This window comes from Meriones unguiculatus, chromosome 10, assembly GCF_030254825.1.
Source record: "Meriones unguiculatus strain TT.TT164.6M chromosome 10, Bangor_MerUng_6.1, whole genome shotgun sequence".
Classification (NCBI taxonomy): Eukaryota; Metazoa; Chordata; class Mammalia; order Rodentia; family Muridae; genus Meriones; species Meriones unguiculatus.
Window position 1 is genome coordinate 21,501,640 of NC_083358.1, and position 26,657 is coordinate 21,528,296.

Here is a 26,657-nt window from a genome sequence, read left to right on the forward strand (position 1 = left end):
GTGTGTGAGGAAGTGCTAAGCTGATATGTCCATAGCTGAAGACACAGTGGGAGAAACCTGTCACCTACGGAACACATGGGCAGCTGTGTCATGCGCCTTCTTGAGCACCACATTCTTTTTTTAATTTTAATTTTATTTTTATTAATTATAGTTTATTCACTTTGTATCCAGCTGTAGCCCCCTGAGCACCACATTCTTAAAAATGTGCTTTTATAATAAAATGTACCAGTGGTCCATGGTTTTACAGGGCTAATTTCCAGAGCAGGGGTGTGAGATGGTTGCAGTCTGGGTCTGGTATATGGACAAGAGCCTGTTATCAAATAGCCAGACACTGACCCAAATGCACTAAGGAAGACTGGCATGCATGCTGGGGGAGGAAGGTAAAGTTTCAGAAATCTGGGGGACAGAGGTGAGAAAGACAGGGAAGGAGACCCACTCAGTTTCAGTAGAGGAAGGAAAGAACACGGGCTTGGTTTCTGTGGTCTGCCTCCCTGGAAGTGCCTGGCTCTGAGGGCTCATCAACACAGGAAATCCAACTGGAATGGATTAACGAGGTGTGAGGAGGGCAGCTGGTGTTCACATAGGAAGGTGTGCTACTGATAGAGACCTCTGAGGACAGGTGCCCACAACGGTCCCTGAGGAGTATGCAGGTGAAGGACTCAGGCGGCCTCCAGCAGCTAGTGACAAGGGGACCTGGGAGAGGCCTCAGGTGGTGGGGATTAGGGGGGGAATGGGGGATGTGTGGCCTGTTTTCCAGAGCTACAGCACTGACAGGGGCTCATTCTTGTGCTAGGTTACACATAAGGCGGCAGCTGAGTTGTCTTTGGGATATACAATTAAGATCCCCATTTTTATGAAGCCAGAATTAGAGTTGGCCTGAGTCACCTGCTTGCTGAGTCAGGCCCACCCAATGTAACTCTGCCCTAGTAACGAAGGGGTGTGTGTGTGGGGGGGTAGGTTAGCAGAGGGCATGAAAGTGGCCACTGTGGAAGGAGGAGGAGGATTGGCCTCATCCTGAGTCCAGCCCATGCCCAGGGTTTAGACCCAGGGGACACAGGCTAGAACTCTAGTCTAAGACTGAGTGACTGCAGGACACCATGTCCCCAAAAATTCATGAAACAACAGACCACAAAGCCAGATGGGACAAAGAAGGACTAGCAGAAAGCTTGCAGTGCCCAAGGCCCCTCCAGTGGGTACTAGCTTTGATTTCAAGTAGGAGAGACAATGGGAGGTCAGGCGGAGAGTGTGGTCAAAGGAGGAAGGAAAGAGTCACTGCGTGAGAGTCAACAAAAGACTAAAAGAAGAACGAAGGTGGGAATCAGAGCACGTGCTGCTTATCGGAAGGACCAGAGGTAGAAGTCCTATTAATTCTGCCTTCTGTGGACACCCCCCCACGCACACTCACACACCACACACACCAAACACACACTCACAGCTGATGATAGTGACAAACAAATATTAAAAAGACTGAAGGTTAGACTGGGCACAGTGGCACATACCTGTGATCCTAACACATGAAAACCAGAGGCAGGAGGATTGCTGTAAGTTTGAGTTCATCCTGATTTATGTAACAGTTTCCAGGCTAATCAGGGCTACATACCAAGATTCTGTCTCAGAACAAAACAAAAACCCCTGAAAGTTGTGTAGGTGGATACTCCAGTCACCTGGAGATGCCAAGGGACCGGGGAGAAACTTGCCTGTGGCTTGTGAATGTACCCCCTTACATAGACTGTACTCCTTACACAGACTGCTGATAATCGTGTGACACTGTAGGCTGATGGTTTCTTCTTTTTATTTTTGGGGGTGGAGGGGTTGTGTTGAGTATCAGTTTCTCGGTAGACTAAGCCCTGGCTGTCCTGGAACTCGACAGACCAGGCTGGCCTCAATTCACAGAGATCCACCTGCCACTGCCTCCCAAGCGGTGGGATTAAAGACGTTTGCAACCGCTGCCTGGCCAGCTGATGTTTTCTTTACACACCTACTTCTATAATCAGCCAGACACTTCTAGGAGCAGGGCATTCCCTGTCTCCACCTGGGCCATAGCCAAAGTCTAGTCAGGAGCCTGGCAAAGAGCAGAAGGGTGAGGGCTTGAGCCAAGGGCTCTGAATGCGGCCTGGAGCAACAGTGACTGGCTGGCAGCAGTGCTGACACCCTGCCTTCCCCCAGGTGCAGGTAGGAAGCACACCTCAGGACCAAAGAATTGTTGGGTACATCGCCTGCACACACCTGCATGCCCCACCAGGTAGGTCACAGCCTGGGGTTTTCTGGGGATGGGTTCAATACCTGGGCCCTGGCTGGGATCCAGGCCAAGTGTCACAGTCTGGTCTCTGTCCTGTCTGCAGAGGACAGTGCCATCCGGTGTGAACAGCTGGACTTGCTTCAGGACTGGCTGGCTGATTTCCGAAAATCTACCTCCTCGTCCAGCACAGCCAACCCCGAGGAGCTGGTGGTGTTCGACATCATCTGTGGAGATCTGAACTTTGATAACTGCTCTTCTGGTGAGACCACACTCTTCCCTCTCAGGTCTGAGGCTCCAGGAGAACATTGTCTATCTCCAGGCACAGGTACAGACTACAGCTAGGTAGTCTGAGAAACTTTCAGGTCCTCATGAGTGGATGTGAGGAAGTTAGCAAGACTGCTGTATCTGCCCCACACTGAAGTCCACACACTGCCAAAAGAGCAGAGGCCTCTGGCTAGAGAGCCCTAAAAACTGGACAAGGGAGAATCTTCCAGTAACACTGGCTTAAACTGGGCCAGGAAGATGGCTCCTCGGTTAAGAGCACAGGCTGTTCTTGCAGAGGACCAAGTTCAATGCCCGTCACCACATGGTGATTCACAACTGTCTGCAACTCCAGTTTCAGGAGATCCAGTGTACTCTTTTGGCCTCTGCAGACACAGTGGTGCACAGACATACAAGCAGGCAAAACAAGAATATGCATAAAATAAAACAGATCAAAAAGATTTAAAAGCTGGCTCGGCAGGCAAAAGCACCAACCTGATGATCTGCACAAAAGCGGTTTTGTGACCTCCCATGCTTGCTGTGGCACATGACCTCCCCACACTTACGCACATACTTCACACACATACTCACACTACATACATGAACATACGCACACTCATAAATATTTTAAATTAAAAAAAAAAAACTACTGGCTTAAACTATTGGGCTATGCTAGGTATGGTAGCCTATGCCAACAGTCTCAGAACTGTGGAGGCAGAGTCAGTTGGATTGCTGCAAGTTTGAGACCAGCCTGGCCTACACAGTGATTTCTAGGCCAGCCAGGGATACATACATTCTTATTCCAAGAAACAAACAGCAAACAAACCTTTTAGGCCAGAAGACTAAAGTCAATCATGATGTTTTAACTGGTTTAAATCTGCTCTTACAAAGACCTCCTTTGCAGTAAGAGTAGCTTCGAGACTTCCTTGGCCTGGAAGCCTTGTGGTTCTGATACTCCTGCTCCCTAAGGAGCCTATGGATAGGGTAGAACTTGGAAGCTGTGAGTTCAGGCCTTACCTTAGAACAGGAAACCTCAGGGTCTTACCTGGAGTCCAGGATAGAGCCTTATCTGGAGGAAGCAGGTAAGAGCCATTACAACCTTTCATGGCTAGGAAGGCATCTCTTGACAACATTGGCAACTCCAGGGTGGGCAAGGAGACTGCAGTCTCTACCACAGAACACACGTCACAAATCACAAGCACAGAGTGATTTTCCTATGCAGCAAGGCTGTCAGACCCAACACACTAACTCTTGCCCCAGCACAGGTCTCTCTGTTCTGCTCATGACACTCTTGGCACAACACATGCAAAAAGAGGCTTTCTCAGGAGACCCTAATCCAGTGGCCTTCCTTCTGGCCTGGGGAGTCAAAGGAAGCCTTTCCTAGTCCAGTGAGTTGTCAGGACACATGGTTCTCTGAGCCATGTTATATCCATTCCTCCCCAAGGGCCAGGTGTCCAGATCTGGGTCCTGGCTGCAGCATTATCCATTTCCTACCAACAGTTTGCCATGGAATCTAGGGAGGCTTAGAACACAGATCAGGGTGTGTGTTGGGCCACATCCTGAGAACATGGAGAACCAGTGACAGATGAGCCACAGTTTGAACCATGGGACCATTGAAAGAACCATAAACCCAGAGTGGTTACCTAAGAGACAGGAAACTAGTAGCACACGATAGGAGTAACTGGAAGGAACCAGGGGACATAGGTGCCCCAGGCCAGGCGACTGCCACATAGCATTCTCTCCATTCCTCCCACAGATGACAAACTGGAGCAGCAGCACTCACTGTTTACTCGCTACAAGGACCCCTGCCGCCTGGGGCCTGGGGAGGAGAAGCCCTGGGCCATTGGTAAGCAGGGGGTGGGGCTTCCAAGAAGAGACCACCAATCCTGATCCCTAATGAAGGGGACATGCTCATGGCAGCTGTTTGGAAGCCCCCAAAGTCCTGGTGTCTCCCTCCATGGAGGTCACCCTTGAAGCTGAACCCTGCTTCAGTCACCACTCTCCACCTTTGTCCCCAGGTACCCTGCTGGACATAAATGGTCTCTATGATGAGGATGTGTGTACCCCTGACAATCTTCAAAAGTAAGTGCCCAAACTACTACACTCTGGCAGTGACCCCGGATCCTAACCAGCCCCGAGGTTGTAGAGAGATGGATACAGGGCAGGTTCTAGGAGGGCCAGCTTACTCAAGCCCTAAGGGCTTTTGTTTATCAGGAAGCCCTTACACAGGAGAGGGGACAGCTGGGTGGAGGCTGTCATCACCCTCATACTTTAGAAATCTCAGAGGCCCATGGAGTCTGGAAGGGACAGATCCTAAGCCAGCAGTCAAGCTCTAGACTCAATGAAAAAGGCTCCTGTTGAACATGCCTCATATAGAAAAAGGAGCCAGAATTTCAAGGATCAGGTCAAGGGAGGGCCAAGCCACAGAGAGCTGCTGGATGAGAGGTGTGTAGAGAAGGAGCCCTGTGGCTTCTACCCACCAACTAGAGAGATAAACATGAGCGGAGAGCACACACACTGACTGTCTTGAAAGGCAGTTCTACCTGGCCAGCTTCATCCTGGAATGCAGTAAGGCGTTCCAGGGAAAAGGCCAGTAGCAGAGTGGGTTTATAATGCACAGCCTGAGACTGCAGCCAGCCACTGCCATGGCTCCCTGCAGCTAATTCAAGCCAATTAATTAGATTATAGACTAAATTTGAAACATCATCCTATGCTGAGAAAATTATCTTTTCATGAGATGATGATTAAAAAAAATGACTATCAGTAACTCATTGATGCTAGAATTAATTATAAAAGCAAAAGACAGTAATGGATTATATCTTTGAGCCATTAACAATGCTCTGAATGTCATTAGTGTATTTATGTTAAGGCTGATAAAAACCTGTAGAAAGCCATGTTTACTAGCCTGGTCTCTCTGGGCACTTAAATCTACCCAGTGTTAACCACCTGGAGGCCTGGCCAGTGTCTCACATGCCAGCTCGTGACCTGAACTTACTCTTGGTAACAGGGAAGGGGTGGCCTACGGGGGTCCTCAGTTCTCCCATAGCTGCTCGGGCTCTAAGGGAGAAGGCTGGAAGGAACTGTGCTGGGCATGTAGGTACCCCATGAGTGTCCTGGCTCTGAGAAATGGGACAACAGCCCATTCTCCCAACTCAGGGGCCACAGCAACCACTCATCTTACAAAGAAGATGGCACTCGGAGGTTTGGCGACAACTGGGCCACATCACCGCTTAAGGACAGACCCATAAAGCAGCTGAGACCATCCATGGAGTCCTCTCCTGCTTCCCTATTTAAGATTAGTCCCTGCCAATCCTAAATAGTCATGGAGCTCCCAGAAAAAAAAAAAAGGTCACTGAGGCTCAAACAAGCTCCTATTGGCTCAAAAGAGAAGAAAGGTCAGACGAGTGGTGTTCCCAACATGGCCACAAGCCAGGAATGAATGACAGTGTCAGAGTATAGAAAGGAAGTGGGAACTGGCTAACCCCAGGTAGAGGCATCCTGTGATGGATGTTGAGGGCCTCAGCTCATCAGGAACACTTCCCTCTGGCCAGATCCTTTGTGGAGTCACAAGACAGGGTTAGGGTTAGATCTTAAACCCAGAGGTTTGGTCTCCCTTTCCCCCTCTTACATTGTGGAGAGTGCGGCAGCACAGGCCAAGGCTGGCACTTCAGCTGGTTTCCTTTCTGCCTGACAGGGTCTTGGAGAGCGAGGAAGGTCGCAGGGAATATCTGGCCTTCCCCGCCAGCAAGAGCCCAGGGGCTGGGCAGAAGGGGCGGAAGGACCTGCTGAAGGGCAACGGCCGTCGCATTGACTACATGCTGCACGCCGAGGAGGGGCTGTGCCCTGACTGGAAGGCTGTGAGTCTGAGGCTGGGCCCTGCAGCTGTGTATAGTACTTTGAATCCAGCCCCCAGCCTGTGCTCCTTTAAAATGAAAGCCATCATTTTCACAGCCGGAAACTCTCTGGATGCACTCTGTAAAAACCCTGACCCACTTGGCCCCACATCTGGAGCCTCCCACCCAGGCTGTCATTCCTTACCCTACAACTCCCCTTTATAGATCACCCTCTCCCTGGATCTAATCAGAATGTTTTTCTACCCCTTTTCCCCAAACTAGGAGGTGGAAGAATTCAGTTTTATCACCCAGCTGTCCGGCCTGACCGACCACCTCCCTGTGGCCATGCGGCTGATGGTATCTGCAGGGGAAGAGGAGGCGTAGGCCAGCCATGCCACCGGCATCTCAAGCAGTGGGGCCTCTGCCAGCCCTTCAAGCTGCAGGCCATAGGCTGTGTCCCCTCCATTGAGCACCTAGTGCTAGGGGAAGGAGGGCAGGGGACAGGGAAGAGCCCGTCAGTCCCCTGTGAGCCTGGAAGCCAGGCTGCTCTGTGCCTCTGGGCCATCTCTGAGAACAGAGGTCTCAGGCCAGCCTGGGAGCCCCTGGCTGCCTAACCAGTGCCATTCTTTCCAATCACAATTTTCTACAGAAATACACAGCACAACATAGTTTGTAACCCGAGGGTTAGTATGAGGACCGGGTTTATGTACTCTTTGTATCTCTTCTCAAGCTCTGTCCAGGGTTCATTACTTTTGTCTGCTGCCAATGTTGTCTCGCATGCCTGCACCCTCGCATGCACGCTGCCCGCATGCCATGTGCCAGACTGTAGCACCCAGACCCCTTGCTCGGGCCTCACCTAAGGCCAAACTCCAAACACAATCAGAACCAGCCAAAGAAGCACTTCCTGGGCACAGCTGCCGGCTCTCCGCCTCCAGCTTGGTGGGGACATGAAGGCTGTCCTTACCTGCCAGCCCAGGGCTCTTCCCAGGGTCTTGCATTCAAGGGCGATTACATTTCAAAAAGAAAACGTTAAACAAAATCACTCTCTACTTAGGGTCTGTAAGTCACTGGGTAGAACTTTGCTCTTTCCCAGCCCACAAAGCAGGGTCCAGCTGGCTCTGGCCACCCCAGCATCTCCTGTAGACTGACACTGGCTGTGGGGCCGTAACAGGAAATCCAAGAGGGCATCACTTTTGTACACGCAGGGGACTCAGAACATAAAGGGGGGAGGGTTCTGATTTTGAAAATGACAGTTTTTAGCTTCTCTTGTATCCAACATGTCCTCTTCTATGGGCCCCTTGGGTTCAATCTTTTCCTGAGGACTTAAGCTCAGGAACCTCTTGCCTGCCCCCAAGTCAGGCTGCAGCTCTCACCTCCCAGGCCTACCCTTCCTTAATAGCTACCCCAGCCAATGCCATGTCTAGGAGGGTTCCCCCGGAAGCAGCAGCAGGAAGCCAAGATGTAGAAAGTGGCTTCTTCACCAGTGCAATGCTCAGGTGGCCAGCCAACAGCCACTGCTTGTCTATAGCAAGGCTGATTCCAGACTCCACCCAAAAGCCACTGTGGCCAGAGCCAGCCCCAAGCTCAGCACAGTAAGACTGCTAGAAGCCCACTGTTCTCCACCTTGTCCTGCTCAGGTGCCCAAGACAGCACTGACTCTGCTGACCTACCTTCACAGAGCAGAGGCTGACCCCTGACTCCAAAGGGAAGATGTCCGTCTCAGGCAGTTGAGCTCCAATTTGGCAGCCCTGCTGGTTTCTTCAGAGTGCTCTGATCTTGTATCCAGCCTAGCTCAAGGCCAACTCTGCCTGGTGAGGATGGAGGAAGCATCAGGGCCCTGCTGTTGGGACCTCTAAAATGCTGGGGCCCTAAAGCTGTGCCTTGTCACCCACTAAGTAGCAAGAAGAATCAAGAGGGGCACACATCCAACAAGATGCCTGGCCCTGTGCTGGGTGGCGAGCCTTCGGAGCACGGCAGCTTGGCGTGTAATGCTGGTGATACTGGTCTGGCTAAACCTCTTGGCCAAGAGAGCCCTTCCCATGCGCCAGTGTCTAGAGCGAGGGGCAGCCTTGCTGGGTGCTCTGCTTGCCCCTCTCCTGTCAGGGCCTGACCTCCCAGGAATCTAGGAAGGCCTCGTGGAATGAAGGCTCCCTATTCCTGAAAACAAACAGGATTCTGTTGATGCAGGGTACCACTGGGCAGGCCCAATCCTTAAACCAATGGCACTGTGCACAAGGAGAGTAGATGAGGCCAAAGCCAGGATCCCTAAACCTGGGTTAGGGTAACACGTTTGGAGTCAGAGCCACATCCTTCTCTCCTTCCCAACTCCCAGGGTGGCCTTGGGCAAGTCGTACTGCCCTGTGCCTCTGTTCTCTTCTGTGATTACAAGGTCACCTCTACAGAGTCAGGTACTGGAGTCCAGAGGAGGGACGCCTGCCTTCCAGCTCCCCCACACGTCTCAGCACTGAGCCCATGACCATCTGCCACACATGTCATTGTGGTTTGCCTGTGGACTCAGGCTTGTGTACTGCCAGGCCTTTCTATTTCAGCTTCTAAAGCAGCAGCATTGCCAGGATTCCAGATTCTGTGAAATCTGAGGCCTACACGGGGCAATCACAGGATCACCTGAATCCTAACCATGGCTCTGCTGCCTGGGACCCCTCAAGGGAATTGCTAGATAAGTGCATTAGCTTAGGAAGGACCATTTGCTCATCTTTATTTGTCCAAAACCACCTGGAGTTTTAAGTATAAATATTAACCTTGATGCTTTTTAACTATTGTATTAACTTGCTCAGATTTAGAAATACTGTTTTAAAAGAAAAAGAAGACACTTTTTTAATTTCTGTATTTTTTTTTTTTCTGTATTGTATCCTCATGGGACATTAGGGGTTTTATATGGTAAGACACCTAAGGTTTTGGTAAAACATTATCAAACATATATCCAGACGATTCTTCCCTAGAAGAAAAACAATCTGTATGGCTGATTTAAAAAAAAAAAAAAAAAAAAAAAAGTTGAAAAGAGGTGGATTTCTCCTTTATGGTGCTTGAAAGGAGGATGGAAAATGAGGAGAAAATAAAACTGTGAGGCTCAAGACTGGTGTTCTCATTCTGTATTATTTCCATGATAAAACTGGAACGGGCCTGTTCATTTCCAGCTCTGACCCCAGCCTACGGAGTTTGGAGAATAAACACATAGCCCACGTCTACCTGAAATGCCGGGGCCTGGGCCATCTGGGCTCTACTATGGAGTCCCTCCCAAATCATTTTAGAACTGACAGGTCGTTAGCAGGAGTATAGGTGAGAAGAGGTGGGACAAGGCTGTGGCCAACCTGGGAATCTGCACTTTCTGCTTCAGCAAGGATAGGCCATCACAGCAAGGGCCTTCAGAGACAGACAGGAAAAGGCTACTCTGCTAGTTCTCTTTCCAGTGGCTTCCCACGGGGAACTGCTCGAGGATGACCTCTTCCCTGGCCTGTAAGCAGCAGCCTGGTGTCCAGGACTTAAGGCTTACCAGGCAAGCTGCTGGTGTGCACTGAGGACAGATAACCAAATGTTTATGAATGTGGCTTGGTACAGCTCCTTAGCAGGCAAAGCCTAGTCCTCCTGACCCAGACCTTTCCAGAGACACAAAGCCCCATGGAGCTCCCTGGAATGCCATTCTCTTAAGCAGAGACCTAGAAATTCCTTGAAAGCAGACAGGCCAAGTAGGTTCCAGCTAAGTGGGCAGTCCTGCATTTGTGCTAATGAAGGTTATTCCTCAGTTCTTCTCCAGGTAGAACAGGAAGCATTATTGTGCCAGAGCCTTCTCAGAATCACAAACCATTATCCCTGGTGGATTCAGAACTCTTCCACTGGTCACCAGTCTATATTGCCTGCCACGCTGATGCTGTGCAGATGCCAAGTAGGTGTATGCAAGGAGTAAGTTCCTTGGCTTTCCTTCCCCACTGAGCCACAAGCCATTCAGACTCTGCAGCCTGTTAGCCATTTTATTTCTCAACAATAGATGATCAGTTCAAGGTGTCTGCAAGCCTAAATGCCATGGTGATGTCTCCAGTGAGGGGGTGAAACTCTACAGCATAGCTGACTGACTGAGGGCCATCCAGAGGCAGTGTGGAATCCAGTGTGGGGCTGAGGAAGTACACAGCTTGCTTGCAGTGGGGGTTCCAGCAGCAGTTCCCCTGCAGGACGAGCAGCAAAAAGATGCAAAGGGTCCCTGGCACCCACCCAGACCACCTTCCCAGCCCAGGTAACTAACAATGGGAAGTAGCCTGGGGTATCTGAGAGTTATCTGCCCTGAAGGGCACAGAACAGGGCTATTCAGAGCACAAGAGGGAACGAGTGGCTCTAGAGCAGATACATACTCTGGGCCTGGTGCCCACGGTACTACCTTGTCTTCTGCAGGGTTCATGAGGCCGGTGCTGACTGTGCTGTCTGGAGTCAGCTGATATTCCATCCAAAGGACAGCCCCATGGCTCTTCCCCGGTCTGGGAGGGAATACAGAGCCCAACTGTCACACAGACATGGAGGAGTCCAACTAGCACACCCTTCTGCTGTCCTGAAGCCTCAACCTTTCCCATGCCTTCTAGTCAGGAGTTTATGTGCTCCTTACACAACGGTAAATACTCGACAGAGCCAGAGCAGCCACAGCTCCCAACCACACACTCCTCACAGCCTGAGCACAGAAACCTCTGAGCATGGCTGTTCCTAGGGGCTGGCAATGAAGAGTCCCTGGGCAGTGGCACCTACCCTGTCCTTGGTGCTTGTCCCTGGTGCAAAAAGCTCTGAGATTTGGACACTTTGCTCCCTTAGGTAGGAGACAACACTCTACTGTGAAGGGAGCTGGAGCTGGGTAGGGTCTCTCCCACACCTTGCAGCAAGCATCCCTCCCTCACCAATCCTGACCTGCTTTAACTCCCAAGAGAGTTCAGGAAAATGGGCCAGTGAGTGGGTAACCATAGTAACCAAACTCATGTTTGTCTGCAGCTTGACACAACAAGGAGCTGCAGGTGGGGAGGTAAGCAAGGTCCACTCAGTTCTCCTTCACCTGCACATGCCCAGACACTGTGGGACCCTCCACAATGCAAAAGATGGGTGAGATGGAAAGACATATCCTGAGCCAAGGATTAAGAGTCTCTAGGCTGGCTGTCCTTCACAACTGTGTGGCTGATAAATGCCCCTACTGTCCTCCCCTACAACTCCTGTAGCTTCCACTTACCTTCTCAGCTCCATGGAGCCTTTGGCACACACAGGCTGCTGGGGGATGGGCTGCTGAAAATCAAAGGTCAGGATCTGCTGAGGTTCGGAGAGGCTGCGACAGGGGTACTCCCACAATGGGTGGGGTTCTGCCTCCCTGCTCTCTCGGAAATCCAGGGAGCGCTAGAGAAGAGAATATGGATCTGTAGAGATGAACTGCAGCCAGCCAGGGACACCCACATTTCCATGGCCCAATCCTCCTTGGAAACTGCAGTTACATGGAGCAGCATGCTGTCATTTAACACTGGGTGCCTGGTCATCACAGCCAGTTACTCCCCTGTCATCCATTAGGGGATTAGGCCACTTTGCCTCCCCAAACCTCAGCTTCCTTTACAAACAGGGATGGCAATGCATACTCTTGACCTATTCTGAGGACCAAATGACTGCTGGGTCAGGGGCATGCACTCCCTTCTCACTGATGCTACCTGCTACCATGACACCATCCTGATACGGAGCTCAGAAGCTTTGGGAGATGGACATGTAAAGAAGCAAGTTCAGTGTCCAGGAAAAGCACTAGCACCTATTCAAGAAGAGGCTGTTTGGGCAGAAGCAGGACAGGGATGCTGCCCAGAGGTGACATTAGGCAGTAACTGGAGGCCCAAAGATTGAGAATAGAGCCTAGAAAAGAGCCAAGCAGGAAGGCGAGGTGGTGGTGGCAGAGAGAACTCCAAGGGGTTGGGTGTGATCCTCGTCTGCAGGAGGATGGGCCTTGTAAGATGAGCATTTCCTTGGACACCATGTACAGGAAGACTGGGGTGGAAGAGGTAGGCGGCCACAGAGCAGAGGCTCTGACAAAGCTGGCAGAACTGGAGACTCCCTGGAACCCTGATGGGGCAGCACTGCAAGGGGAGGCACAACTGGCAGCCAGGTCCAGATGAGTGGAAGGCTGCAGCACTGAGGAACACCTCCTTTTCTTCTTTCCTTCTTTTCCTTCCTTCGAGACAGTCTCTTTATTCAGCTCTGACTGTCTTGGAACTCACTATAGATACCAGGCTAAACTTGAACTCACAGAGATCTTCCTGCCTCCTACCTCCCACTGGATTAAAGCCAGGGACCACCCTACCTTGAAGCAATCTTCAAGATTTATTTTTAATAGTTTAAATCGGGGGGTGGGGCACTCATACCTGTGTGTGGGTGCCCACAGAGGCCAGAGGTGTCGGATTCCTCTAGAGCTGGAGTTACAGGCAGTTGGGAGCCATCCAACATGGATGCTGGGAACTGAGTTTGGGGACTCTGAAAGCGCAGTTCTTGCACGAACCACTGAGCCTGCTCTCCACTCAGGAGAAATGGACCCATTAGCCAGGCAATAGACTGGCAATACCAGTTATACAGGGTCAGGAAAAAGGATTGAGGGAGACCAGAGATATGACACCTTGGAGGACAGCAGAGCGAGAGGAGGCTAACACCAAGCCTGAAGAGTGGTCAGATATGACTGCGGGACCCAGAGCAGTGAGTATCTCAACACAGATGTCTGAGAGCACAGTTAGCCAGTGGTCTACCGTAGAGAAGGCAAGATACAAATGGAAAACACCCATGGGGCTTACTAAAAAAAAAAAAAAAAAAAAAAAAAAAAAGCACAACCCATATGTACATAGAGAAATATGAAATATGTACATCCAGCGACATCCAGGTCCTAATTGGTGCTTCCAATTTAGACGTCAGAACACGGGACTGTGCACGAGGCTAGTACCACGTGATGGTTCTTGGGGTAAACCCCATGGTGGGTCAAACAGAATGGGAGCACTGGCCTCACTGTCCAAAACAGAAGCTCTCTCCAGTCACACTATTTGTGCCGCCCACACCAGGCCCCTGCCAGAGGTGTGCGGCTGTGTGGAAAGGCTAGGCAGGATGGATGAGCTGTATGCCTGCCTATCGCCTATGTTTTCAGTGATGCTGCAGACTAAACCTCAGGCTACACCAATGCTGAACAGGTAAGTTACCACCAAACTACATTCTTAGTACCCTTGCCCTCTACCACATGGCTTTTGGTTTTGTTTTTTAAATGTTATTTTAGGTGTATGGGTGTTTTGTCTACACGCATGCCTGCTTACTATCTGCATGTCTGTTACCCACGGAGGCTAGAAGAGGACATCACACGCCCTTGAACTAGAGTTAGAGATGATTGTGAGCTGCCATGTGGGTGCTGGGAACCTACCACCAGTCCTCTGGAAGACTAACCAGAGCTCTTAACTGCTTAGCCATCTCTCCAGCCCTTTGGGTTTTTTGTGTGTTTTGTCTTTAATATTTTTAAATTTTGAGGCAGTCTTACTAAGTATCCTGGGTTGAACTTTTAACCCTCTCATCTCAGCTCCAATGGTATTACAGGCAGATGGTCTAGCTAGCCCTGATTACCTTAATCATATCATCCATGATGTGCACGTCAAAACCTTCACAGTCACCACAAGGCATCCGGACCCGCCACAGATCCTATGAAGGAAGAATGGTCCCTAAGTTAAACACTTGGGCCACAAAAAGTGGCGACATGAGTATGGGTCAGGAGGGACGCTCATCAAGGTGACACAAAACTTTAATCCCAGTGCTTGGGAGGCACACAGGTGATCTCTGTGAATTTGAAGCTTCACAATAGTTCTAGGCTAGCACTGACTCAGAACCACCCACGCAGCTCACTGTTCCTATATCTCAGACACAGATACCCCCATTCCCCAACAAGGAAAAATCTACAAAGACAGTGAAGAGCCAGGGTGGCTGTAACAGAGTGGGTGAAGACTATGTAAACTGACTGAACACCACAGAGATGATCAACCAGAACTACTACGCTGAGATTCTGTAAGCAGCCCTCTGGGGCCATAGTATAAAAGGACAGGAGAAGTCCCCAAAGCACACTCTGGCCAGTCCCTCTGTCCCTGCTTCTTAGGCCTGGGAATAAGCATCCTTTTCTATACTCTTCAGTCATAAGAGCAACAATCCATACTGAAATTCTGTCAGGTAAGTAACACAGAAAAATGCCCAGAAATTAAGTGTTGGAGCCATAAGGCTACCAACAGACAGCCGCTCTCATCAAAGAAATATCAAATGTGCTTCACTCTCCACCTCAGGTTCAAAGCACTTCAAAACCCTTTTAATAAAAAACGCCTCTCCCAAAATGACTTGGTGACTACTGTGGTTCTGCTTTGATGAGAGAATTAAAATGAAGCTTTTCAATTCCTTCTTGCATAAAAAGAAGAGGTCCCACTCTCGGACCGCTCTAACAAGCGCGGCCTCCGTTCTCTGCAAGCGTACAGCAAGCTGCACAGCATGCCGCCTGAAACATTTAATTCATGTTTTTAATTATTCTGATAAGCCACAATTGTAAAATGACAACACACAGTCATTTTCATTTTATATGTCAAATAAAATGACTGGTTTTTAGAAACGTAGCCTTCCTCTATTCCGTCCCATAGCCACTGATGCAGAAAAGAACAGCCTGTCAGCCGGGCCCAAGCACTTCCATCTGCACTCCAGGACTCTGAAGTGCACACTTCCCCACCCTCCTGTTGCTTTGGTGTTCTGTAAAGTTCCAGATGGCCTACCCTGAACTCCACGATCATGGCATGCAGTGAGGCAGCCTGGGGCATCACCACAGCTCCAGGTGCCAGGTGCTGGTCCACAGAGGTACGGACGTACCAGAAGTATAGGTTGTGCCAAGGCAGCAGGCTGGTAGTGAAGAAGGGTTCACCCAGGAGGAGGGAGACCTGGTAACCAGATAAGAAAAACCAATGTCAGGAATGAAGCTAACACATGAAGGGCAGCTCAGCAACTTCACAGGAACATGTACCAAGTCTTCATTCATACACTTGTTTACTCAGTCAGCGATGAGCATGTCCCTGAATACACAAAGGACTGCAGACTGAAGGGCAATACAAACAAGGGAAGGAGCGGTCTGCATGTGAAAGAAGCAGGAAATAGGTACATGCAGAGGCTTCAGAAAGGGCTTCCAGAATGGCTTCTGCCAAACCAAACAAAGCTGCACCACTACCAGATAAACACATCACCTGCACTGCACTCAAGCAAATGTGGACACTGGCAGCATAGTCCCTGGAAGACTACTTTCAGTCAACATTTGTGGAATAACAAACAGATGGATGACTAGGAGTCAGAAGCCAGACAGGTGGGCAGAGCCTAAGCAAGGGTGTAAGTGAAAGCAAGGCCTTCTAGACATTTGCCAGAAAAGGATGAGGAGGGCAGGCCAGTAAAGGGGAGGCCAGACCAGCTAGGATCCAAATGGCCAAAGAGCCAAGGTGGCTCAACTTGCCTTAAAGGCAAGATATGTTCCTAAAAGCTTTATCCAGGGATTCAAAAGATCCTTCTGGGGCTGGAAAGATAGCTCAGAGGTTAAGAGCACTGACTGTTCTTCCAAAGGTCCTGAGTTCAATTCCCAGCAACCACATGGTGGTTCATAACCATCTATAATGTGATCTGGTGCCTTCTTCTGGCCTGCAAACACATATACAGGCAAAATATTGTATAATAAACTAATAAACAAATAAACCTTAAACAAACAAACAAACAAACACTATCCTTCTGAGGATCATGAAGCGTGCAGGAAGAACCCTAAAGGTGGAGATGGCGATGGAGGTACTCTAAGAGAACACTACAGCATTCAGGCTAATGTGCAGGTCAGGAAAGCTGGGGCAGTCTGAGGAGACCTTCCAAGGCCTCAACGGATGGGAACAAAAGGACATGCAACAGATACAACAGATGTCAGAGTTTCAGGGTCGACCTCCACTCCTATCCTCAACGTCAGGAACACCACAGAGATGCCTTCTTTTAATAATGTCATCATTTCTACCCAACAGGAACCTGGAGTCTGGCCAGAACACCACAGAAATGACTTATAACTTTAACTATGTTCTAAACCCTCATCAAGAATCAACAGAGAAAGAGTGAGGAAGAGGAGGAGATAAGCAGTACTTAGATGTTCGAAGTAGCACTGTTCAAAAAGTAGCACTGTTCAAGAAGTGCCAACAGCTCAAACGCCCACCAAGTGGCAAATGAGAAAACAAAATGTGGTTCAGCCACACAATGGAGTATATTCAACAACAAAAACAATGAAGAGCTGACTTAGGCAGTAATGTGCATGATCCTTGAAAATATGTTAAATGTAGGGCTGGAGAGATGGCTCAGAGGTTAAGAGCACTGTCTGCTCTTCCAGAGGGCCTGAGTTCAATTCCCAGCAACCACATGGTGGTTTACAACCATCTATATTGGAATCTGATGCCCTCTTCTGGCCTGCAGGCACATATGAAGATAGAGCACACAAACATAAAATAAATAAAACCTTTCAGAAGAAAAAAGGGGGGGCCTGGAGGGATGGCTCAGAGATTAAGAGCACTGGCTGCTCTTCCAAAGGTTCTGAAGTTCAATTCTCAGCAACCACATGGTGGCTCATAATCATCTATAATGAGATCTGCTGCCCTCCTCTAGCAAGCAGGCAAAATACTGTATAAATAAATAAATATTTGAAAAAAAAAAGGAAAATGTTAATGTAAGTTACAAGTAAAATGTATATTACAAGTTAAAAGTCCACATATTACGGACCATAATGTTATGTGATTTCATATGTCTGATTTGTCCAGAATAGGCAAACCCACACAGATAGACAGTAAACTAGTGGTATCCTAAGGCTTGGGAGCACATGAGTGTGAGCACCAACAGAAAGACAGTGTCTTCTAGGGTAATAAAAATGCACTACATTTGACCTAGTGATAGCTGCATACTTTACAAAACATACTTTATAAATCACTTATCCATACACTTTAATGAGTGAATTGTATGCTATATGGATAACATCTCAAGCTGTCATTTAAAAGGCATGAGGGAAAACAGTCAAGAGGCTTAAACAGACATTCAAGTAAGACTTACTAATGAGTACATGAAAAGGTGTTCAATAACATTAGCTATCAGGAGAATACAAAGTAGAACTACAATGATATGCCAATGCATTCCCACTAAAATGGCTATATTAAAAAGGAGAGAAAGCCACAAAATTAATCTTCCCATACTGGTGGAGAGGTACAACCCAGCAACTATGAACATTTCAGTGGCCACTGCATCTTTTCTCTTTATATTATTGTTGCAGGATATTTGATCCCATTGTGAACTGGAAAAACCTGTTTCTAGTTGTGGTGTGGTTCAGCCCTAGCATGCACCTTAAATCTAAAAGCTTTCTGTAAGCAAGAGCCAACCACACGTCAAAAGGCGGAGCATGCAACCAACTGACAGAAGAAAACACAGGAAGAAGGGACACTGAGTTCCAGGGTATTTGAAGACAGCATGGAGAAGAAGGGTTTTTTTCCTTCTAAGATGCTGGCTGAGTAGGAAGATCAACTGGGTGCTTTCTCTACCTTTCTGAGCTAGAATGCTTTCATTCCAGCATCTGGCTTCCTGAGTCTTTTTGGTAAAACTGAATGTTTGGGTTTTGGGTTTTTTGGTTCTGTTTTGTTTTTATAACAACAATTTATTTTTATTGTATGTACACTGGTGTTTTTTTGGCATGTGTCTATTTGAGAACGTCAGAAGATGGAACTGGAGTTACAGCCAGGTGTAAACTGCCATGTAGGTGCTGGGAATTGAAGCAGGTCCTCTAGAAAAGCACCCAGTGCTCTCAACTACTGAGCCATCTCTCCAGCCTTCAGTGGCTTCTTATGGAGTTAAACCCAGCAAGCCATGGTGGTACATGCTTTTACTCCCAGCATTCAGGAGGAAGAGGTAGGCAGATATCTGTGAGATCAATGTCAACCTAGCCTAAAAAAACCACCCTGTCTCAAAGCAAAAAAAGCCTGCAGGGAGCTGGTGTTTAATAGCCCCAGGTTCCTGGTGAGCAGCTTTGAAGGCTGAAAACAATCTGCGCAGAAGAATCCTTTCAAGAGGACTTACTGTGAAGGAGGAAAGAAGAGAGTGGTACACACGTTCCCTAACCCCAACAAATTATTTTGCTCTCATCTGAGAGGCACAGGAGCCCAGTTCTATGCTCACTGGGCCTTTATACAAACCCTCACCCATCCTCATAGTGGTGAGGTTTGGACTGACCAAGCTGAATGAGGGACATCACACAGCATTTAGCCAAGATGACAAGGTGTACCTTAGGCTACCTTTGTGCTACTCTGTCCCCAAACAGCCCCAGTAACCCATTCCTTACCTTCTTACCCTCCAGGTCTGCAGATGTAAGCAACTCAGGCCGTTTATTGATGATACTAATCTTATCTTCCAAGTGGTTAACCTTGAAGATCTTTGAAAGAAAGAATATAGCTGTTTCTACTCACATATCATTTTGGGCCACAGAAAAACAACTATCAGGCAGAAGTATAGCTCCATGGTAGAGAGTTTGCCTGGTGTGCTTGAGGCCTGGATCAATCCGTAGCATCACAGAAAGTTAAAAACTAATATCTTTCAAAGTTATCTTCTCTGCTGAGTTTTCTGGCCAAATGGTTCTAGGGTACCACTTCATCTGCTCATGAAAACATCTCTTTGGGGACCTCCTACAGACCATGGAAGAGGTCATGAGCAAATGACATCAGGCAGGACCTATTCTTGGTCGTGAGGCTTTGGTGGGGTAGGTTACTCAAGGAACAAATCACTCAGGTCTATTTACACAGTTTCTTAGTCTTATGTGAAATGAGAAAAGACTAAACTCTGTTGGTTTAATGTTCTTTTGAAATGTATACACCTTACCCTTGTTCATTCAAATGCTGATTTCTCCCTCCCCCATTCTCTGGTTTTAATCTGGATATTGCACTGTGATACTTATTCTAAGCATCACCTGTCTCAACTTTGTGTAAACATCCAAAATAAAACAAGCAGCCACAAGGTTGAGCAATACAGAAGGAGTAGGTGGGGAGAGGGGAGGAGCCAGAGGACAGGAAAAGAGTGGGAGGCGGGGAGCTAGGAGAGCAGGGCTGGAGAACAGATCTTGGAATGACGTGGAGAATGAACCAGACGTAAGATTTCACAAAAAGCAAGTATAATGGGTAAAATCTAAATGTTAGAAACTATGAGGGCTTGGAGGTTTAAGAGGGAGTAATTATTGCCCAGCATTGTGTTCTAGGTTAATTAAATAAACCCAGTCTCTGTGCGGCAATTTGGTTATACAGCTGTTTAGGATTAACAGCAAGCTTTACCAAAAGATATATCAATAGTAAATATTAATGACCTAATACAACAAAACTCCTTCAACTACAAAAACCAAAAGCAGAGTGCAAACATTTGCTTCTGATTGGATGCCAGAAGCCTGTCATAGTGGTGCACAACTTTAGTCCCAGCACTTGGGAAGCAGAGGTAGACCTCTGTGAACTTGAGATTTACACAGCCTGGTTTACACAATGAGTTACAGACTACCAAGGTTACATAGTGAGACCCCATCTCAAAATCAACCAACCAAACGTGCAAAAAAATCCTACTAACTGGATGTCTGCCCCAGAGCCAAAACGCCTGCGAGCTAGAGCCATGAAGCAGGACTATTTCTACCAGTTCCTGGTTGTGATACTATTGCAAAGTCACCCATCCCAGACTCAGGAAGGCAGGTCCAACAATCCCTTCATGAATTCAGTAACAACTGTCACTTACCCTTTTCATCAGTCTATAGGAAGCGACCGAACTCTCAACTGTAAACACCTGAAGAGAACACAGAAGATGAACTTAGAGCAGACACTCAAGAAGAAAACATATCAAGAGGGTACTGAAACAGTGGCCTGGCCTTCCTACTTCCTTGGGACAGCAACTATGCTGGGTATTCAGTTAAAAAGATAGCCAACTCGGAACCCTATGCTGTAGCTACCTGGCAGGAGTAGCCATTACTTGGCTCCTGACCACATATGGAAACAGTAAATTTCCTCAACCCCCAAACCAAGCCCATTCCACCCACAAAAGCTACATCTGCAAAGGGCTTTGATCACAGAATCCCATACCTGGACCATGCCCTAATATCAGCCAACCTTTAAAAAAGTGAAAAACAACAAAATAGAAAAGAAAAACAAATTAAAAAAAAAAAAAACTGAAATGAGAAAAATGACCTTTACAGAGCCAATAGAAAGACATGCCCCAGTACCTGCTCTGCCCCGAGGTGATGGGCCAGCACGGAGAGCAGACTGCCATCGCTGACACAAAGGCAGATGCTACCTGGCTTTAGAACCTGCAGGAAAAGAGCAGGACCAGCAAAGGTAACCTCAGCTAGGTGCTTCCTCCTGACAAGCTAACAGACATGCTTCCCTCTCCTCAACTCCACTCACTTCATTTTTTTTAAGCTCCCCCCGAGACAGGGTTTCTCTGTGTAGCCTGTTCTGGATTCACTTTATAGACCAGGCTGGCCTCAAACTCACAGCAATCCACCTGCCTCTGCCTCCCTGAGTGCTGGGATTACAGGCGTGCGGTACCACAGCCAGCTCCTAATGTTTTATTTCATGTGTATGGGTGTTTTGCCTTCAATGGATTTGTAAGCCACTGAGACCAGAAAGGGGCATCAGATACCTTAGAACTGGGTACTAGGAATCAAATCTGGGTCTTTGGGAAGAATAACACATGCCCTTAACTGACCCAACATATTTCTGAATACATCAGCTCTCATTCCAAAATCTGAATACATCAGCTCTCATCCCATCTTCCTCAATGCCAAGTTAAATTCTCTTGGCCTCTACATTGTCACGTCCGCCTCCTCAGCACACACAGTAACCAGCCATTGCCCTCCCTCCTTCTCTCCCTCTTCCCACAAGGGCCCACTGCTAGGGCGGACCATCCACAACCCTGCCAGAAGACCTGAACAGACCTTCTAGTCTACGGTGACAGAGTTATTCCCCGCCTGGGTGTATGTGCCCTTCCAGTGGCTCTCCCAGGGTAGGGGGTGCCTTTATGGGTCACAGATCCAATGAAGAATTAATGGCAGCCAAGAGTCTTCTCCCACCTCAAAATACAAGCATGTGCAGACATTTATGTGTGCAATTCCAAGCGGTCCAGAAGACTCCTTCTAAACCCTACCTCAGGGCCCGGGACTGAGCTCTAAGTCAGAGAGCTCCATGGTCAGATTTACATATTAGGGAATTTTATTATGGACAACAGATGAAAACAGGAGAGGAGTAGCTAAAGGTGGGAATTACCCACACCAGTTGCTGGTGATCACAGAGGTAAAGGTATCCAGCAGAACAACTGTGGGCTGGGGAAAGGCTCCCAGGAGAGCTCTTATGGGAACAGAGAACACCCAGTGGACCTCTCACAGAGCAGAGAACAAGGACAAGCTCTCAGGCTCTCTACTGTCTACTCTAGGTGGAGCCAGTGGGATATTCCACTGACGAGGACAGCTAAAACAACTGTAAGAGCAAACCATAAGCATAACAGTGACTCGAGCACAGAGAGAGAGAGAGAGACTTACAGTCCTCAGGGCCTGGGCATACTGATCAGTTCTGTCCTGATCATTGATCTCTCCAAACCGAGGCCGGTTCCAGAGCAAGTGAGCCTGACAATCACACACGGGTCGCACTTCGGAGATGCTCTCATTCTCATCAGGGCTGAGCAGGGAGATGAAAAGCCAAACAAGTGATAAATACTCTGCACTGGAAACCAGAGACCAAGAGGGCACAGCACAAGGATGAGAAGGGCCCAGAAGATACATGCACAGGTCTCTAGAACAGTCTTGATGAGTCTGGACACCAGCACATTAGGAGTTACAGGACCCTATGAATCCACACTTTTCATATATTTGTTTTGAACAGAACTTACACAAGAATATATCCTGCTGTAAAGTTTTGCTTTTTAAATTATTATTATCATCAACATTATTATTATTGGTTCTACAAGAAAGGGTTTCTGTGTAGCTTTCGTTGTTCTGGACTCACTTTGTAGACCAGGCTGGCCTCGAACTGAGAGATTTGCCTGCTTCTGCCTCCCAGAGTGCTGGGATTACAGGTGTGTGACACAGCACCTGGCTTAAATTATTTTATTTCACATGTGTGTGGGGAAGCACCATTAGGACAAACATAGAGGTCAGAGGACAGCTTTGTAGAATAGGTTCTCTTTTTCCATCATGTGGATTCTGTGGATTGAACTCAAGTCATCAGGCTTGGCTACAAGCATCTTTACCCAGAGCCATGTTACTGGCCCTTGCTCTTATTCTATTCCATTCTGACATAAATCTGCCAGTTCAAATCCCTGCATGGTCTTTCCAAAGTTTACATCAACGCAGTTTCTGAGGGCTGGTCCCCAACAACAAAGGCATACCTGATCCTCCTCAGGCTGTACCACACACAGTAGTCATCATGGTGGGCTACCAGGCATCGGGGTGAGCCCTGCACAACGGGCTCCTCGTGCGGCAGGAAGTACACACACTGCATCCAGTGGTCCCGCCACTGAAATGAGGAGTAGAAAGCCAAAGTTTACCAAAGCATGCCGGGACCCTGCTGACTTTAGAAGATGTCATCAAGGGCAGTGTTCTGAGGTAGCTTTAGAAAAAGGGACAAGTGTGGGCTCTGCTCTCTCCTCACAGAGTAGTGCTGTCTTAGGGTCACTATTGCTATGATGACCAAGAGCAACTTGGGGAGGAAAGGGTTTATTTGGCTTATGCTTCCACATCCAATTTCATTATTGAAGGAAGTCAAGAGTAGGAACTCAAACAGGGCAGGAACCTGGAGGCAGGAGCTGATACAGAAGCCATGAAGGAATACTGCTTACTTGCTTGCTTTTCATGGCTTGCTCAGCCTGCTTTCTTACAGAATTCAGGACCACCAGCCCAAGGGTTTTGCCATGAACAATGGCTGGGCCTCCCCTATTAATCACTAATTAAGAAAATGCCCTACAGCACAATCTTATGGAGGCATTTTCTCAAGGAGATTCCCTCTTTTAAGATGACTCTAGCCTGTGTCTGACTGACATAAAAGTAGCCAGCACAAGCACCAATGCTCCTTCCTTTACCTGTTGAACTGTGAGCCATCTTTCATTTGAAGGAAAATTTTCTGGCTCACAACCAAGGCTGACCTAGTGGCCTGGGGGAAAGCTTGCTCTAAGAGCCTCTTGGAACATATTCCCAGGCTTTAAAACACAAAATGGTCAAGTAGAATAAATACACAACATCTAATTTAATCCTAGACTAAGACATTTGGGGACAATTAAAAAAATTTACTTTGAGCCATGTTAAATGTTATGGAATAGTATGCTGTTCATTTTCTTAGGTGTGATGATGGTATTTTGCTTACGAGGAAACAGTTTTGCTCATATAGGTACCAAAAAGTGTCAGATATTTGTAACTTATTGAGCAGAAACTATGTGCAGTGAGAGAGGAAATGAAGGAAGCAAAGGAAAGAGAGGAGGAAGAGATACAGTAAATGTGGAGAATATTAGCAATTCATAAATTGAAGTAAAGGTATTATCAGTGTCCATTTTCACTTACTCTGTGATTCTACAATTTTTCAAAACAAAAATTGGGAACATAAGGGCTGGGAAAGATGGCTTCACTGGTAAAGTGACTGCTGCATGACATGAGGACCCATGTAAAAAGCTCAAAAGCTGGGTGTCTATAACCTAGGGGATGGGAGGGACAGAGACATAGGCCTCTCTGAGTGGCCTAGTCAGCCTAGTAAGATCAGTGAGTTTCAGGCTCAGTAAGAGCGTGTTTAAAAATGAAGATACAGAGAGGAGTTGAGAGAGGGGGCTTCAATCGGAATATATAATGAAAAAACTTAAATAAATAAATAATTTTTTTAAAGAAATGAAGCTGTAGGGTGACTGACCTCTGGCTTCCATACATACATGCACAGGCCTATCTGCAGGACATGTGCATACACCAATATCAGCAAGTACACACACTACTACATACACCGTAACTAATACCCACACTACACTGTAACACACACACACAAAAGTTTAAAATAACAGAGAAAGTTTGCATGGTTCATTACTTTTAATTAAATGGATTTTTTTAAGAACTAAAATATTCTAAATTGTGAAACATGATTTACAGTGATTCTGACTGGGGTAAGGCCAGAACATCATACATGTTAGGCAACTGCTCTATCACTGCGCTCACCTGAGCCCAAGGTAACCTTCAATAAATTGTGATAATCCTTACTAAAAGCCTACATATAAGGAAAACAAGAAAAAGAAGAGAGAAAGAAGCTATTCAGATAAATATGTATATAACTAAGTTATTTATACTAACAAAAAACCAGAATCAGCACAAATGTCCAGCTCAGAAATAGGTTAAATATTCACAAAAAGTAATCAAAGACATGTAAAATGACAAAAACTATGAGGTAGGATTTAAAAAAAAGGACAAAACACAAAGAAAACAGGTTAAGCATTAAGTAACACTTTGTATTTGGAAAGAGGTGCAAAAAGAGGTAGCTGTTTTAAAGTGGTAGGTCACAATGTGAATTTTTATATACTTCCACCTTATCAAAGGATGTTGTATCATCATCATTATTTTATTATTGGATTTTTTTGGCAGGGTCTCACTATGTAGCCCTGTTTGGAACTTGTTACATAAACCAGGCAGGTCTCAAACTCAAAGAAATCCACCTGCCTCTATCTTCTGAGTGCTGGGATTAAAGGCCTATGCCACCATGGTACAATTTTCTTATAACTTGTAATAGCTTGTTTTTTTTAGAAAGTAAGATGGCAGCACTTGAAAAAAATTAAAAAGATGCTGGATGCGGTGGCACACATCTGTATCCCAGAGTTCAGGAGGCAGGGGCTGGTGGATCTCTGTGAGCTCAAGGCCAGCCTGAGCTACAAAGCGAGTCCAGAACAACTAAGACTACACAGAGAAACCCTGTTTTGGAAAAAAAAGAAAAAGAAAGAACTATCTAAAAAGTTGGTTGTGTAACCCAGCACTGAGCAAGCTGAGGAGCAGGATCATGAGTTCGAGGGCAACCAGGGTCACCTTGTGAGTTTGGGCCAGCTTGCTGTACACATAAAAAAGACACCTGGCTTAACAATGATAGCAACTACCTGTTTATTGTTATTTCCAGAAATTAAGAAAACCAGGTCTTGTCAGACTCCAACAGCACAAGGCTAGTTCTACTTGCCTGGGACATAGCTCATCCACTGGGTCCAGAATTTAGCAAAACCGCTGGTACCTAAGATATCTATAAAGGCTAAAAAGTAAAAATTCAAAATCCATAGGAAGTTGTACATTCGTGTGCTTGTGTGTGTGTGTGTATAATAACAAAGGACAGACAAGTTAGGTCTCTCAGACCTGTTTTTTCTTCCTATACTGTATGAACTTATCAGAAAACAAGTCACTGTCTTTTTTTTCTTTCTTTTTGGTTTTTGAGACAGGGTTTCTCTGTGTAGCCTTGGCTGTCCTGGACTGGCTTTGTAGACCAGGCTGGCCTCGAGCTCACAGAGATCTGCCTGTCTCTGCCTCCCAGATACTGGGATTAAAGGTGTGCGCCACGAAAACCCGACAGCCTTCTCAGTGTTCCTGGGTGCTTCCCTAACACCTGTCCTCCTATAAACCTGACACAAGGAGGCGCCTGAGTTCTGCATCAGTTCCTAGATAGCTACCTTGTTCACACAAAGAACAGGGTGATGGGAGTCCTTACAGTGGCCTTTCTGTTGTTCTTTGTCTATTAAATTAAGGATACGATGATCACTGTACAAGTGAGTCACTCTGCACATAAGCAGAAGTGCCCAGGGCACTAACATCTATCACTTCCTGTCAGGCTGAACTCAGCTGTGTTGTGTTCCGCGGATGTTCTGACAGTTCACGCTCAAGCCTCACCAACACTGGGTCACCGAATTTTATTTACTAATAGGTAAAGACAGTATTTCATTGCAGTTCATTTATGTTGTTTTATTTCACAGCAGTTTAAAGGTGAAAGCTTATCACAGGTTGAATAGTATTTCCATTTTGTAGTCCCTACTTCTCTGCTCATTTTCCAAGCTAGAGAAGGTGGATTTTGAATTAAAGGAAGTAAGGTTGTAGTTCCATTCCAAGTTGTCCTGAGACCCCTGGAATTACTTATGACAGACAGTAATGAGGTGAGTGGCTATGCCAGGACAAAGGAGAATGGCAGAGCTAATTCACTAAGAATTCCATTGCTCACTGTGCCCACTGTTGTCAACCATGAACTCACCTGAGGGGAGAGGTC

At 47.2% G+C, this 26,657-nt stretch overlaps 2 protein-coding genes across 4 annotated transcripts in view; one reads left to right on the forward strand and one right to left on the reverse strand.

The window, feature by feature from the left end:
* Window positions 1-9,427, forward strand: part of Smpd3 (sphingomyelin phosphodiesterase 3) — an 82,833-nt gene extending 73,406 nt beyond the window's left edge. For both annotated transcript variants that reach the window (XM_021632374.2, XM_060392034.1), the window contains exons 3-8: window positions 2,167-2,242; window positions 2,343-2,498; window positions 4,257-4,346; window positions 4,519-4,582; window positions 6,195-6,357; window positions 6,616-9,427. In XM_021632374.2, coding sequence (XP_021488049.1) covers window positions 2,167-2,242; window positions 2,343-2,498; window positions 4,257-4,346; window positions 4,519-4,582; window positions 6,195-6,357; window positions 6,616-6,717 — 651 coding nt within the window. In that variant the 3' untranslated portion in view covers window positions 6,718-9,427. The remainder of the gene's footprint in view (window positions 1-2,166; window positions 2,243-2,342; window positions 2,499-4,256; window positions 4,347-4,518; window positions 4,583-6,194; window positions 6,358-6,615) is intronic.
* An 865-nt stretch (window positions 9,428-10,292) lies between these two features.
* Window positions 10,293-26,657, reverse strand: part of Prmt7 (protein arginine methyltransferase 7) — a 48,436-nt gene continuing 32,071 nt past the window's right edge. For both annotated transcript variants that reach the window (XM_021632353.2, XM_060392033.1), the window contains exons 9-18: window positions 22,789-22,916; window positions 21,944-22,079; window positions 20,630-20,713; window positions 20,149-20,196; window positions 18,725-18,814; window positions 15,117-15,278; window positions 13,939-14,013; window positions 11,549-11,709; window positions 10,721-10,817; window positions 10,293-10,511 (exon numbers count right to left, since the gene is read on the reverse strand). In XM_021632353.2, coding sequence (XP_021488028.1) covers window positions 10,341-10,511; window positions 10,721-10,817; window positions 11,549-11,709; window positions 13,939-14,013; window positions 15,117-15,278; window positions 18,725-18,814; window positions 20,149-20,196; window positions 20,630-20,713; window positions 21,944-22,079; window positions 22,789-22,916 — 1,152 coding nt within the window. In that variant the 3' untranslated portion in view covers window positions 10,293-10,340. The remainder of the gene's footprint in view (window positions 10,512-10,720; window positions 10,818-11,548; window positions 11,710-13,938; window positions 14,014-15,116; window positions 15,279-18,724; window positions 18,815-20,148; window positions 20,197-20,629; window positions 20,714-21,943; window positions 22,080-22,788; window positions 22,917-26,657) is intronic.